This window comes from Myotis yumanensis, unplaced genomic scaffold (genome assembly GCF_028538775.1).
Source record: "Myotis yumanensis isolate MYYU_CA2020_CCGP unplaced genomic scaffold, mMyoYum1.0.hap1 SCAF_2, whole genome shotgun sequence".
Classification (NCBI taxonomy): domain Eukaryota; kingdom Metazoa; phylum Chordata; class Mammalia; order Chiroptera; family Vespertilionidae; genus Myotis; species Myotis yumanensis.
Window position 1 is genome coordinate 67,540,188 of NW_027223753.1, and position 15,779 is coordinate 67,555,966.

At 43.1% G+C, this 15,779-nt stretch overlaps 1 protein-coding gene across 1 annotated transcript in view; it reads right to left on the reverse strand.

Annotated features, from left to right (window-relative positions):
- Positions 1-15,303, reverse strand: part of LOC139003537 (guanylate-binding protein 4-like) — a 32,558-nt gene extending 17,255 nt beyond the window's left edge. Inside the window, exons 1-5 of the mRNA XM_070405541.1 lie at positions 15,238-15,303; positions 9,550-9,745; positions 3,538-3,665; positions 712-821; positions 300-493 (exon numbers count right to left, since the gene is read on the reverse strand). Coding sequence (XP_070261642.1) covers positions 300-493; positions 712-821; positions 3,538-3,665; positions 9,550-9,739 — 622 coding nt within the window. The 5' untranslated portion in view covers positions 9,740-9,745; positions 15,238-15,303. The remainder of the gene's footprint in view (positions 1-299; positions 494-711; positions 822-3,537; positions 3,666-9,549; positions 9,746-15,237) is intronic.
- Between the last annotated feature and the right edge of the window lie 476 nt (positions 15,304-15,779).

Below are 15,779 nucleotides of genomic sequence, written 5' to 3' on the forward strand. Positions count from 1 at the left end.
TTATATTCATATCGCCATTAGCACAGGCCTCAATGCAATAAAAAATAAAAATTGACCTTAAGAATTGTATCATAGGGTTCACTGATCACATCCTACATTGGGTTTCACTACTGGCAGAGTTGATCACCTTTGAGGCATTTGCATGTTGCCATGTGTATTTACACCCCAACAAGTCATTTCTGAAAGTCAGAGATTGCCGTATAGAACTTATTTTATAGTCCTCTGGCAAGAAATATAATGTGAGCTCTAAACGAAGAGTCAAATGTTATACTTCCACCTCCCAGACCATCCTCTGATACCTGAAACCAACTCCAAGGCATGCTCCAGGTACTCATCTTCACTGATGGTGCGTCCATCTAACTTCAGCTCCAGCATGAAATCTCGTACAACCCAAACAAAGTCTGGAAAGAAACTCACAAACTCGGCTGAGTCACCTTCACCAGAGCTGGGAGAAGATTTTGCTCTGATTAGCTTTGTTAGCTCAGTCACATAGCTGGGATCTTAGCTAAGGAATGAGAAATGTTTCCTGCCAAAATTTCCAGATCACACCCACAAATAATTTTTTTGAACAGTCACATTCACCCAGTGTCCCTTTCTCCTCAACCATGGTTATTGACATGAGGAAAAAACAATGAAAACAATAACAAAATATTCTCAGTTACATTCCCATAGACTCCATGTCACATGGTGGTTCATTTCCTGGAAGGATACTGCAGCTGCTCCAGGGCCTGGTGGTTGATGTGGTTCATGCTGTTGTAGACAAACATGCTGCTCAGAAGCACGGCCAGGGCAAAGATCCATGAGTCATTTTTTGAGTCGCCCTAGAAAGTTCACAGAAGGGGACTGAGCTGTCTACAGTTCATTCTCTTGTTCAGTTGTTCATGCACTATGCCAGCTCTACTAAAACTGAACAGTAGGGCAAATAACATACACTGTGAAGACAATGCTAAATTCAAACCTCATTTTGGTTATTCACACTGTCACCTCTCATGGCTTGTTTTCTTTAGCAATTAAGAGAAGTGAATGACAATGTAAATGTGTGTCAAATATTTAAAGAGTCCCAAGAACATAGAAGGATGCAATGATAAGTGGGTAATGATTTGTTGCAGCTTTCTCTTGACCATGAGCTTACTAGTGACACAAATGCTAGTCAATTAAATTCACAAACTTCTTATTGTACATCTAAAAAATTCCAGATACCACATTTAGTTTGGGGATATAAAGTTTCATAGGGAAATCTCTCACTTTCAAAGATGACTTGCTGGAGGCGCCAATATACATGGTAACATGTAAATGCATCCAAGGTGATCAGCTCTGCCAGGAGTGCCAGCCAATGTAATAACATAAAAGGCAAATGGGAATACAAAACCCAGAAAAATTACTTTGTGATTTCAGGGCAAGAAGGGATATGTCTCAATGAGATGCAATCCCATTAGTTGAAAATAGTAGGCCTTTGCTTTAAAGAAAGGACAGAATGTGAAATTCTGGAGAGAAAAGGACCAGGTTTGTGGAAGGATCTACAGAAGCCAATCAGAATTGTCAAAGTGTGTTAATACAAAGGTATAGCATGTTATTTTATTTGATTGAAGTAGTGGTTATGTGTGTGGTAGGAATAGATGATAACGCTGAACATAACACACTCAGGGTAAATCATGAGTGACTATGCAATAGAATTGTGTACTGCCAAAGACACTAGAGTTATAAGGACAGCAAGTATTTCTGCTGCTATCAGTTGACAGTTATGTTTTTGGTCCTTTACAAATGTAAACAGCTAAAAAGAAGAAGGTTTAGTAAACTACAATCTGTTAGCAATGAGTAAACCACCTTGGGCTTATACGGAGGTCATTACTGAGTGCTTTAAACCTGAATTATGCTAAATGAAATAAGCCAGTCAGAGAAAGACAAGTATCATATGATTCCATTCATATGTGAAATCTAATGAACATAGTGAACCAGCAAGCAACATAGAGGCAGACTCATAGATAGAGAGCAGGCTGACAATTGCTGGAGGTGGGTGAGGGGATGAGGGCTGGAGGTGGAGGTATTGAGAAAAAAGAAAAAAAAAGAAAGATTTCATGTACAGGGCAACAGTGTGGTGACTACTAGGGAGGGATGAGAGAAGTTGGGGGAAGGAATAGGAGGGATAAATGGTGACGGATAGAGACTTGATTTCTGGTGGTAAATACAATATAGTATACAGATACTGTGCTATAGAATTGTGTACCTGGAACCTGTATAAATTTGTTAACCAGTGCCACCCCAATAAATTTAATTAAAAATTAATATTAAAATTAAAAATATCTAAAATCCTGCCCCTACTCCTTTTTGAGTAATGGAAGCCAAAGATCCATCACTCCTATTCTGACTTCATCCTCTGGCTAATACAAATAAGGATACAAGATTGACTGCAACTAACACAGCAAAGACAGAATACCTAAAATTATCACATTTATCATGCTTTTGGTGGGTCATAGGGGTGGGCAAACTTTTTGGCTCGAGGGCCACAATGGGTTCTTAAACTGGACCGGAGGGCCGGAACAAAAGCATGGATGGAGTGTTTGTGTGAACTAATATAAATTCAAAGTAAACATCATTACATAAAAGGGTACGGTCTTTTTTTTTTTTTTTTTTTTTTTTTTTTTTTTAGTTTTATTCATTTCACGGCTGGCTCTAGCATCAGTGATGGCGAACCTTTTGAGCTCGGCGTGTCAGCATTTTGAAAAACCCTAACTTAACTCTGGTGCCGTGTCACATATAGAAATTTTTTGATGTTTGCAACCATAGTAAAACAAAGATTTATATTTTTGATATTAATTTTATATATTTAAATGCCATTTAACAAAGAAGAATTAACCAAAAAAATGAGTTCGCGTGTCACCTCTGACACGTATGTCATAGGTTCACCATCACTGGTCTAGCTTATGAATGTATAGAAGTCAGGCAGGAATTCATCTGTAAAGCCCAGAGACTTGGACTAAAACCTTAATTAATGTGTATCATGTAGCTGAAGTGGTTTTGGAGATTATTAAATATGTTATTTTAATGAAACTTCATTTTTACGTTTCCTACCTTCAAGACCATCAACCTCAGGCACCTTAACTACTAGAGTGCATTGATCCCATAATTATAGCTTCCTCCAGGATGTTTTTCTTATCTTGACGACCAGTTAAATATGCCACTCCTTGTATCCATTATACCCTGTACTGATAACACTGCTTATTTCATATCTCCCAACTAGGCTCTGGGCCTTTTCCTCAATCATGCATATCTGTACTACTTAACACAAAACCTGATAATTTAGACGCTCATTAAGTATTTGTTATCTTGTAACTTTCAATCAAGAGTAGAAATAAGAAGATATATATCTGATAAGGAAAGTATTGAGTTTCCAAGAATGTAAATTCAAGGAAACAAAATTTAATCTCATTATTCTTAATGGGATTTGCAGTTTATAGAAATAGATTATAGAAGTTGAATTAAGGTTACAAATTAAAGTGAAAGTGGATTATCAAGAACAAAGAAGACTCTTTGCCTTACCTTTTCCACATCGCCCAGGCCCTCAGTATCCAGAAGGACCAGAGTGTGGTTGGGCTTGGAGGGGTGGGGTACACACCACATCCAGATGCCCTTGGTTTCAGACCGCACTGTGGAGCCAAGAGGAAAACCTGCAAAGGAAGAGGAGAAAGTGGTGTACAGTAACAGTAACACAGTAACAGCAGATAGTCCAGGCTGCCCATAGGTTACATTGGTTAAAACTATCAGAATGTGAATGCCAGGCTAGGAGGAAGGTTTCTTTTATTTCAGTAAGAGCATCCTATCCACCCTTTATTCATGTTAAGAACCTTCTCAAGAAACACTTTGTGTTTCCTATTCACTCCATACTATCAATGGCTCAAGCTATGTCACATTACAAAATTAATGTAACCTCTATTGACCTTCATAGTCTTTTTTTGACACTGAAGAGCTCCCTTGTCCTTTAGATTCTAGTGGAGTTCTACCAGTGGGAGGCGCCAGCATGAGACTAGTGAGCCACCCTGTCCCAGTGCTTCTGTTACTGAAGCAGCGGTTCTCAACCTGTGGGTCGCGACCCCTTTGGTGATCGAATGACCCTTTCACAGGGATCGCCTAAGACCATCCTGCATACAAGATATTAGGATTCATAACAGTAGCAACATTACAGTTATGAAGTAGCAACGAAAATAATTTTATGGTTGGTTCACAACATGAGGAACAGTATTTAAAGGGCCAGAAGGTTGAGAACCACTGGTAGTGGGTCACAGCCCTTTCATTTCACTCCATCCAAAAGTGCTGGTCTTTGTCACATTCTGGTTTTCCTTTTTGCTTGGCTGTTCAGGCTATAGGAGTGACTCTAGTTCCCTGGCCATTGTTATTGCCACCCTCTGGGTGATTTATCATCTCCTATTAATTCCCTGTGACATGCTTATGTCCTTGTATGTGTCCCTCTAATAAACACTTGTTAGTTACCCTTTGAGAGGTTCTTGTGTGTCCTGCCAGTAAGTGGACTGATAATCAACTTTGTTCAATTTTTTCTTCCCTTTTCTTCCTGTATTTTTCTCATTTCTTCGCTCTTTTGCAATGAAATGATGATGTGTTTTTGTTTGTTTGTTTTCTCTTGCCTCAGGTGGAGATATAATAGAAGTGAAGACAGAAAACACCTATGAAATGCGGTTGCTCCTCTTTCAAAAGTCTTAAAACTACAGGTGGGGAACATGTGAGGGGTATATCCAAGAACCTGTGTGATATATCTTGTCCAACAGCTTAACATTTTTAACACCCACCATAGGCCAATGTTTCCTTCAATGGGGACTAAAAATGGAAATGATGGAATGTGTAGGGGAGGTTAGTTCAGCTTGTCTCAAGCCACTCAATTTTGAGGCTTGGGACTTTCTCAGCAATCCACTAAAGTCTCTACAGAGAGGGTATAAAGCCTGAGATAGTCTGCATACTTCTACTCTTGATAGTATTTGACTGTTTGCTAATTAATATAGAGTAATCTGAACTCCCAGTGCCCCAGGGATAAATGGTAGGTGTAATTGGAGATCATCATTCTCAGTTATGAGTTAAAAACCCTCAAAGAAAGTTGTGAACAAGGAGAAAGTGAAGTGACCTGGTATTCCTCCTGGACCTTGATTGGGCACGAATCTTTTTTTGTCTTTTTCTGTTGGGTGGTAGAATCACAATTCAGGTATTGTAGTTTATTAGATTACAGTATACTTTCAACATTATTTTGTATTAGTTTTAGTTGTACAGCATAGTGGTTAGGCAATCACATATTTTGCAAAGTGTTCCTACTAATATTTCAAAGACCAAGCTGGCACAGTACATAGTTCTTACAATATTATTGACTACCAGAGGCCTGGTGCACAAAAATTTGTGCACTGAGGAAGGAGGAAGGTCCCTCAGCCAAGCCTATGGCCTCTTAAAGTCTGGGACCCCTCGGAGGATGTCCACCTGCTGGCTTAGGCTCACTCCCTGGGGTATTGGGCCCAAGCTGGCAGTCAGACATCCCTCTGGCAGCCCGGCAGCCCTCAGGGGATGTTCACTTGCCAGCATGGAGCAGACCTAAGCTGCAGTTGGACATCCTTAGCGCTGCTGAGGAGGCGGGAGAGGCTCCCACCACCACTGCTGTACAGGCAGCTGGCAGCCTGGCTTGTGGCTGAGCAGAGCTCCCCCATATGGGAGCGCACTGACCACCAGGGGGCATCTCCTGCATTGAGCGTCTGTCCCCTGGTGGTCAGTGTGTGTCATAGTGACCAGTCATTCCCAGTCATTCTGCTGTTAGGGTGAGTTTGCATATTTCCCTTTTATTATATAGGATAGAGGCCTGGTATATGGGTGGGGACCGGCTGGTTTTCCCTGACGGTTGTCCCGGATCAGGGTGGGGGTGCCTGGCCAGCCTGGGTGAGGGGCTGATGGGTGTTTGCAGGCTGGTCACACCCCCTTCAAGGTGGGGGTCCCCACTGGGGTGCCTGGCCAGCCTGGGTGAGGGGCTGATGGCTTTTTGCAGGCTGGTCAAGCCCCCCCATCAGTGGGGACCCTTACCCCCATGGAGGTTTGGCCGGCCTGGGTGAAGGGCTGATGGCTGTTTTCAGGCTGGCTACACCCCTTTTAGGGTCGGGGGCCCACTGGAGTGCCTGGCCAGTTTGGGTGACAGGCTGAGGGCCATTTTAAGGCTGGCCAAGCCCCCCCAGCAACGGAAGCTCCCAGCCTCTCCTTTTTTTCTTTCTTTTTTTTATTCTGGGATTTATTTACCTTCTATAATTGAAACTTTGTAGACTAGAGAGGAGCCCAGAGCCAGCCAGGGTGGGTGGGAGGGAAGCCTCCTGCTCAATCCAGTTCCATGGCCACAGCCAGCTGAAAGCAGGTATCTGGGGTTTATTTACCTTCTATAATTGAAACTTTGTTGCTTTGAGTAGAGCTCAGAGCTGCAGCAGCAGGTGGAAAGCTTGGCTTCCTCCATCTTTGGGGCAACCAAGCCTCCTGCTTGCTCAAGCTCTGTGGCTGCTGGCCGCCATCTTGGTTGGGTTAATTTGCATATAGTTGCTCTTATTGGCTGGTGGGCATGACTTAAGGCATAGTGAAGGTACGGTCAATTTGCATGTTTGTCTTTTATTAGTGTAGATACCTAGGTGTGCTAAAATATTTCAAGGTGTGGGACTTTCTCAGCAATGAAACACAACCTCGTTACCACCTGATGTTATCTTGTGTAGAATTTAACTGATATCTCTCCCTTAGGGTTCTCAAAAAAGAACTTTTCATTAATTTAAGACAGGCAAGGCAAAGTGTTCTTCCCCTGAGAGGTGGTCTAGAATTTCTCTACAGGAAAGACGGAGAAAAAATGTTTTGTTGGAAGCAAATGAGAAAGATTATGAAGCAAAAAGAAGAAATGGAGAAAGGGAGGAAAGGGAGAGAAGGAGAGAGACAGAAAGAGACTCAGGGAGAGGACAATGAGAGTTATTGCTATTAATCATTGCAGTTCAGTGTATTGGGGTTTAACTCTTAATGGTGCTGAGCTGATGAGACACAGAGGAAGACATTTGAAGAAAAAATGATGTGTGGTCTTCATAGAGAGAAATGAGTTACAGGACATAGGCAGATTGTTCTAAAGATCAGTAAGAACAAAAAAAGACAACCCAATATAAAAGAAAAATGACCTCAGGAAATAGAAAACACAAAGAGAAAATTAATATGTGAAAAAATGCTCAAACTTATTTGTAATGAAGAAAATATATGCACCTATACAGACATCAGATCATTAACTTTTAAAAGACTTTTACCAAAGTTTTATGAGGATGTGGAGAATTTTCAATTACAGCTAATAAACATATACATTGCATGTAAAGTTTGAAAAGCTGTTTGAGAGCATCTAGAAAGGCTGACAACATATATACTTCATGACCCAGCAATTTTATGTCTGGGCCTGTCACACAAGGTAAATTGTGTACATGTGCACCAGGATATACAAACAAGAATATTTATATCAGCATCATTCATAAAAGTAGAAAACCAGAAACAAAATCATTATTCATCAACAACAAATGGGTAAATAAATGATGGTATCTTCTCACAATAGCATACTATAAAATCCTATCTAATAAAAGACAAAAAGGGTAATTAACCATACCTCCACTATGCTTCCCATCAGCTAATCAGGGTGATATGCAAATTAACTGCCAACTAAGATGGCGGCTGGCAGCCACGCAGCTGAAGTGAGCATGAGGCTTGCTTGCTCCAGTGATGGAGGAAGCCAAGGTTCCCCACCTGCCACGGCCTAGCTCTGAGCTCCAAAAGCAACAGAGTTTCAATTATAGAAGCTAAACAAACCCCAGATACCTGCTTTCAGCAGGCCGTGGGCCTCAGAGCTGGAGCTGGCACTCAGTTCCAGTGACAGCAACAATGTTTCAATTATAGAAGGTAAATAAATCCCAGAATAAAAAAATAAAGAAAAAAATGAGAGACTGGGAGCTTCAGTCGCCGGCCAGCCTGAAAACGGCCCTCAGCCCCTCACCCAGACTGGCCAGGCACCCCAGTCGAGACCCCCACCCTGAAAGGGGTGTGGCCAGCCTGAAAACAGCCATCAGCCCCTCACCCAGGCTGGCCAGGCACCCAAGCGGGACCCTCGCCCTGATCCTGGGCACTGATCAAGGCAAACCAGCTGGCCCCCACCCGTGCGCCAGGCCTCTATCCTATATAGTAAAAGGGTAATAAGTAAACTGACCCTAACAGCAGAAACACTGGGAATGAATGGTCACTATGACACACACTCACCACCAGGGGGCAGACGCTTAATGCAAGAGCTGCCCTCTGGTGGTCAGTGCACTCCCACTGCAGGGAGCTCTGCTCAGCCACAAGCCAGGCTGATGGCTGCCAGTACAGTGGTGGTGGTGGGAGCCTCTCCTGCCTCCTCAGCTGTGCTAAGGATGTTCGACTGCAGCTTACGTCTGCTCCCCGCTGGCAAGTGGAAATCCCCCGAGGGCTGCCAAGCTCCCAGCGGGATGTCTGATTGTCATCTTAGGCCCAATCCCCTAGGGAGCAGGTCTAAGCCAGCAGGTGGTCATCCCCCGAGGGGTCCCAGACTGCAAGAGGGCACAGGCCGGGCTGAGGGACCGCACTCCCCCCCCCCCCCCCCCCGCAGTGCACAAATTTTTGTGCACCAGGCTTCTAGTAGTGAAAATAAGTAAACTACAGATACATATGACAAACTAGGTAAAACTTAAACTTTTTGTTGAGCAAAAGAAGCAAGACTCCAAAGAATACCTGAATGGACTTCCCTTTATATAATATTTAAGCTATTCTTACATATACATACACAGCTTGTAAAACCACTTTTGAAAGGAAGAGTGAAAGCATGCTCCATGAAAATCAAAACATTGGTGAGCTCTATTGAGGTGTCAGAGGGTACATCTAGGGCTTTTGGGTGCTGGTGATGTTTTATTTTTTGATATGGACAGTGTTTACACAGAGGATCAGTTTATGTTTATTAACTTTTTATATGTGTATGTTTTGTGCACTCTTCTGTGTTATAGTTCACATATTGGAAAAGATTAGATACAGAAAGGAGGGTATAATTTAGCAAAGTTTTACTCAGAAATGAAGCAAATAATTGGACGGTAGTCCCATTTAGCTATGGAATATATAGAATATACTGTTGTCCAGTGTTCTTTCCATCCCTTTTTAAAAACAGGACATGTTGAACATTATTTGTGTCCTAGTTTAAAAGGCCCTGACGTTTAAGGCAAAAGTGATGGGAGAGAAAGGAATGGAGCAATTGCTGGAGCCAAGCTCCTCAAAGTGGATGGGATCAAGAATAATGGGTAGATCTTTGGGTAAAGTTGGGAACCCCTTGTTACTTGCTCAAAGAATGAGGTTTTGTGGAACAATGGGGTTGAAGGTATCTATTTGGTGGTGACAGAACTTTTTTTCAGGAAATGAGTTAGGCTCTCTTTTATGATGACCCTGAAGGAGGTGTGATAAGTCTGTGTTACCATTGTCTCCAAGCATATGGCCCTGCCCCAGAACAACACTCACCATGGTTCTGTCCTGCCAGGCGGTTCATCAGGTAGGATTTTCCTGTTCGATACAGACCTGCAATGGCCACCACCACCACAGGCTGAGAGATCTTGTCTAGAATCTCCAGTGCTGTTGGATTTACTGTCAGCTGATTATTCTGATTTTCCACCAGACAGATGGGGTCCATCATGGTGTATCCAGAGGCCATGGTGAGCTGTAACCCAGAGGAACAACTCAGTACAATACAAGATCCAGAAGTCATATCTAATGGTTATAGAAGTCACATGCATGTCAGTTTTCTGTGTGTAGAACTTACAAGTCAGATTTGTACTTTTTGTATGCTTCTAAAGGATAAGTATTTAGCCTAGTGTGTCAAGGACTGGTACAGATTCCTTATGTACATTATCACATTGATCTTTAAATAAACCTTGATACAACCTTGCCCATGTGATGCATAAAAGGAATAGATTGGAGCCTTGGAAATATTAACATATTGAGCTTAGGAAGATGAAGAATGGTGCCAGAAACCAATTCTAGCATGTTCAGCAGGGCTGAATCTAGGAATGACTGATGGCATTTCCCCAAACCTGAATAGAATACATCAAATTGATTGCGTGGTTGCCAGACAGCTCAGGGCATCTTAATCTACATGTTATTGCCTCCTACTAGCCAAACACATGAACAGCCTTAGACTAATTCCCCCATTCTGACAATGCTTGTGTATACCCTTTGAAGTGTATATCTCTGCCTAGCCTCAGGACAATTTGTGTTAATAAAAAACATGGGGTCCTGAGATGAGGAGATCTGAGAACTTAGAACTGAGATCTTAGTTTCCTTTAAACTAGGCTCCTCTTACCCTCAAATGCCTTTCAAAATTATATTTCATCTCTGGACTCCTATTTAATCTACGCACAGCTTTCCCCAGATTTCCTGAACCTTTCTTGATGCCGGAACAAGAAACCCGGCAGAATGGGACATGCAGGTGATGAGGAGTGACCACAGAAGATATCTGGAGTTCCAGAGTGATTTGGTTTCTCTTTAACTGCATATATTTTCTGAGCATCTACCAAGTGCAGGGCACTGTTCTCAGTGCTCAGTATCAAGAAGTGAACAAACTGGATACCAATTCCTGCCTTGTGGAGCTCTATTCCAGTGGAAGGAAACAGACAATACAGCAAGAAAATAAGCAGCATGCATAGTATATGTGTATTAGATGATGGAAAGTGCTCAGGAGAAATCAAGCAGGAACTGAGCTAGGGAGCATGGGGGCTGAATTTAAATAGAGGATGTTCAGAATAGGACTCTCAGGAAAAGATAAATGTGCCCTGTGACCTTGAGGAAGACAAATGTAGTGAATCCTGGGAGCTGTAGCAGTTGGAGGAGGGGAGACTTTCAGAGGAAGAATCAAAGAATGAGACTAGCTCTGAAAACACGATAGGAAAGATCTTTATTGGACCCAGATACAGTTATGAATGCAGGAATTCATTTACTTAAACTTGAATAAAGGACATTTTTTGTTTCTGGGCTGGCAGGGAAGAGAGGCTGTAGCCAGGGTGTTTTAGGGTGTGCCCAGAGCTGCCAGAGTCCCACAGCTGGGAGAGGTACTACTTTACTGTATTCATCACAGTGGGCATTTCATCCAATCAAGGGACAGAAAGTAGTCAAAGTGCTTTGACTGTCTCTTCACTCTCTCAAAGACAATCCTAAACAACATTTATGTGCTTCCTGCTCTCCTAGCTGTATGCTCTGGAAAGAGTAATTTCTCTGTGTCTCAGTTTGTTCTTCCATAAAATGGCTACACTATAAAAAACAATCTATTAGTGATTAAGGTCATTAGGAAGGTTAAATATATGATGAAATTTTTAATGCTCTTAAAATCATGTGGTGTATACTTAATCCTATGTTAGTATTGATTAAAAATTGAGTGTCTAAGGGGGCAGAGAGGTTAAGTTCTAAATGAAGGTGAAGATTTGGCTTTGGACTGAACAGTGACATCTCTTTATCCAGTTGTGAGCATGTGGAGGACACATCCCATGAGTAGGACTCCGACAGGACAGGAGCAGCAGGAACAGCTGGGAGGGGGACATTGAAGGGGGTGAGTCCTGTAGGAGGAACCCAGAGCAGTCCTGGGATGTTGGAGCACAGATTCTGGAGTGGCTACCAGCCTTCAATTACTTCCTGTCAATGAGACCTTGAAAAGGAAACTTACCTCTGTGAGCCTGCATTTTTTTATCAGTGTGATAGACAAAGCAAGAATTCCTGCCTGACTCATTACTGTATGATCTGGTAACCCACAGACTCTCAATAATTAATGATTAATGTAGTGTTTAAGAGCAAGTTAGGCAACGTGCTGAAATGTGTTAATATATCCAGTAAGTTTCAAATTGCCAACAAATAATTAAGTGTCTAAAATCTCTTTCTCAGAAAATAACCATTTCTTTTTTTTTTTTTTACCACATTTTCTCTGTACCATTTCTCTCTCTTTTTTTTCTAAAGGTGATTGGGAGCAGAGGTGGGGAGTAAACATTAGTCTTCTACTGCTGGGTTATAAGCAGGAGAAATTGCAGAGTTTATTTCTTCGACTGAATACTTAAAATTTTGGTAGGAATAGATGACTTAACAAACAATTTTTAAAACATGTCCTTAAAATGAAATACCCAATCCAAAAGCTATTAAGTAAAAATAAACAAGTAGCCCTAGCTGGTTTGGCTCAGTGGATAGAGTATCGTGCTGAAGACTGAAGGGTCCTGAGTTTGATTCTGGTCAGGGGCACAAGCCCAGGTTTCAGGGTTGATCTCCATTATGGGGAGTGGAGGAGGCAGCCAATCAATGATTCTCTTTCATTATTGATGTTTCTATCTCTCTCTCCCTCTCCCTTCCTCTCTGAAATCAATAAAAATATATTTAAATAAGTAAATACATACATACATACATACATACATACAAATAAAATGAAATAGTTTTGCATGGAGTTATATGGTTTCCAAAGTTTACTCCTCAGGAGAGTCAGTCGTCTAAAGTGATGGTGAAAACTACCCCAAGCCTTGACTTCTCAGCAAGTAGGACTGGATATTCTCATATGGCTCTTGTATGGACCATATGCTAGAAACAATGCCTGGTAAACAAGCACTATTAGATCTTATAGGTATGTCTAACAATTGTTCAGTGAGCATAAAATTGAATTATTCTATATCACACAGCATTGCACTATCTTTGATTATTAAGTACGAGAAGCCCGGTGCACGAAATTCATGCACTGGGGGAGGGGGGGGGGGGTGGATGTCCCTCAACCCAGTCTATACCCTCTCCAATCTGAAAGCCCTCAGGGGATATCTGACTGCTGGTAGTTGGATATCCCTCTCACAATTTGAGACTGCTGGCTCCCAATTGCTCGCCTGCCTGCCAGCCTGATTTCCCCTAACCGCTTCTGCTTGCCAGCCTGATCACCCCCCAATCACTCCCCAGCCAGCCTGATCGATGCCTAAACTGCTCCCCTGCTGGCCCTATCTCCCCCAACTGCCCTCCCCTAGTGGCCCGGTCACCCCTAACTGCCCTCCCCTGCAGGCCTGGTTGCCCCAATGCCCTCCCCTGCAGGCTAGATCTCCCACAACTGCCCTTCCCTACCTGCCTGGTTGCCAACAACTGCCCTTCCTGAAGGCCTGGTATCCCCAACTGCCCTGCCCTGCTGTCCTGGTCACCCCTAACTGCTCTCCCCTGCTGGTCTCCCCTAACTGTACTCTCTTGCTGGCTTGGTCACCCCCAACTGCCCTCCCCTGCAGGCCTGTCCCCTGCCACCACCACCAACTGCCCTCCCCTGCAGGCCTGGTCCCTTCCAAATCCCTCCCATGCAGGCTTGGTCCCTCCCAACTGTCCTCCCCTGCCAGCCTGGTCACCCCTAACTGCCCTTCCTGCAGGCCTGGTTCCCCCCAACTGCCCTTTCTCCCCTGCAGTCTCAGTCATCCCCAACTGCCTTCCCCTGTCGGCCTGGTTTCCCCTCACTGCCCTCCCCTGCCACCTATCTTGTGTTGGCCATCTTGTGACCACATGGGGCAGCCATCTTGTGCACTGGTGTGATGGTCAATTTGCATATTACCTCTTTATTATATAGGATTGTTAATTCAAAAAGAATCAGAGTCAATCTTTCAGGATTAAAATTATCTGTAAATTAAGGATCACCTTTTCTTTCAGTTTTTCCAATGCATGGAGGTGGGCAGGGGGTGGGGGGAGGTGGTGGTTGTGCTGCAGGGACAGTCTGAGGAGGGACAGGGAGATGGATGGGGAGATAACCCACCCAGATCTTCTGCAAGAGGATGGGGTTTACTCCATCAATCCCAGGAAAGATTAGGCCCTTTTGGCATTTGAGGGAGGATGCGTTCCTCATCCCCCCATGGAGGGTTGTTTGTGCAGCCCTGGGAGGGTGCCAGAGGTACATCTTACCCTGGTGGCAAGGTGGATATGCACTGGTTGCCTCCCAGAGGCCTCTGATCCACACAGAGACCTCATGCTGCTGGTAGCCGGGCCCCAGTACTAGCCTCCAGCTGTCCCCCTGCCCTTCAGTGCCAAGTCTGCACTTCCAGCATGAGGCTTGTATTTGGGCTCCTGTTGTTGTTGTTAATGAACATGGGCCTGGAAGAGCTAGTCTAAGAGGGAACCTAGTTGTCTTGGGTGCTGCAGACAGGGGACAAGTTCTCAGCTGTCCTAGCTCTTCCTTCCTGTGCTCCTCCTGCATCTGGCTCCTCTGAATACTGGCTGTTCTCTTTGGAGGCTAAAAATAATGAAAATATTACAGCCAAGCAGTTATTTGTCGGGTTGATAAGAACCCAAGTCAAAATTGAAAGGATACCTGCTTTTTTGCGGTTAGAGGAGTAGGTGAGGAATAAAATTCATTCCAAGCCAAGGAGTTCAGAGGCACAGTTTCCAGAAAGCAGGCACAAAACTTCTTGAGAGCACAGAGAGGTCAGGTAAACAAAATGTTGGCTTTAGTGATGCACTACAGTAGGTTCTTTAAAGAGAAAATTTTTAGTAACATAGTGGGGCCAAATACTACTTGTAAGGGTAGAAAAAGAAGTTGGCATTAAGAAATTGGATCTAGTAAACCTGGGCTATGTTTTATTTTATTTTTTAGAGTTTATTTTTAATTATAGTTGGCATTCAATATTATATGAGTTTCAGCATACTACATAGTGGTTAGACATTTCTACAAGTTAGGAAGTGAAACCCCCAATAGTTGTAGTACCCACCTGGCAGCCTGAATAATTATTACAATGTTATTGACTACATTCCTAGGCTGTACTTTACATCTCTATGACAGTTTTTTTAAATATCTTTTAAATATATTTTATTGATTTTTACAGAGAGGAAGGGAGAAGGATAGAGAGCCAGAAACATCGATGAGCAAGAAACATCGATCAGGTACCTCCTGCACGCCCCCTAATGGGGATGTGCCCTCAGCCAAGGTACATGCCCTTGACCAGAATCAAACCTGGGACCCTTGAGTCCGTAGGCCAACGCTCTATCCACTGAGCCAAACTGGTTATAAAACTGCTAATTTGTACTCCTTAATCCCTTCCCCATTTTCACCCAGCCCCCATCCTTCCTCCCACCTGGCAACCAGACCTAGGTTACTTCTAAACCAAGAAATCCATTCTGAAACAAAGCTCATATGTATGACTAAAATGTATAGTGTTTTCAAATTAAAGTTCTTACCTGTTTTTTCTCCTCAGTGTAGGTTACCTCTGTGTCTTTCACTGGATGGTTGGGTTTTTATTCACCTGTCCAATGTCATGTGACTTTCCAGAATTCCTAAAGAACCATTAATTAGAAGTGAAGGACTTATAGTAATGTGAAACTTAGAGCACTGAGTACAAAGCAGTGACTCAACAACCATAAAAGGAATTTCTGAAAGCTGTAAAATCAGGAGGGTACCTGGATTTCACAACTAGTCCGTTTGACAAAAGCTCTGCTCCGGGTCGGTGTGGCTTCCTCTTCCCTTTTTCAAGCAGGGTAAGGTATGTCACTGGGAGAGGCAGGCCACCAGTATTTCTCATCTCCTCCAACACTGAGTTGCAGAGACCAAATTTTTGGAGGCTGGGGCTCCCAATGAAGGATAAGATAAGAAATCTGAATCTGTGCCAGTAATCTCCCTTCTGATGTACACCCTTGCTTGCCAATAAATTCCATTCTTATCTGTAATGCCTGTCCTGACTTTCAAAACCTGTTTCCCAGAATACTCCCATTTTATAGAGGCC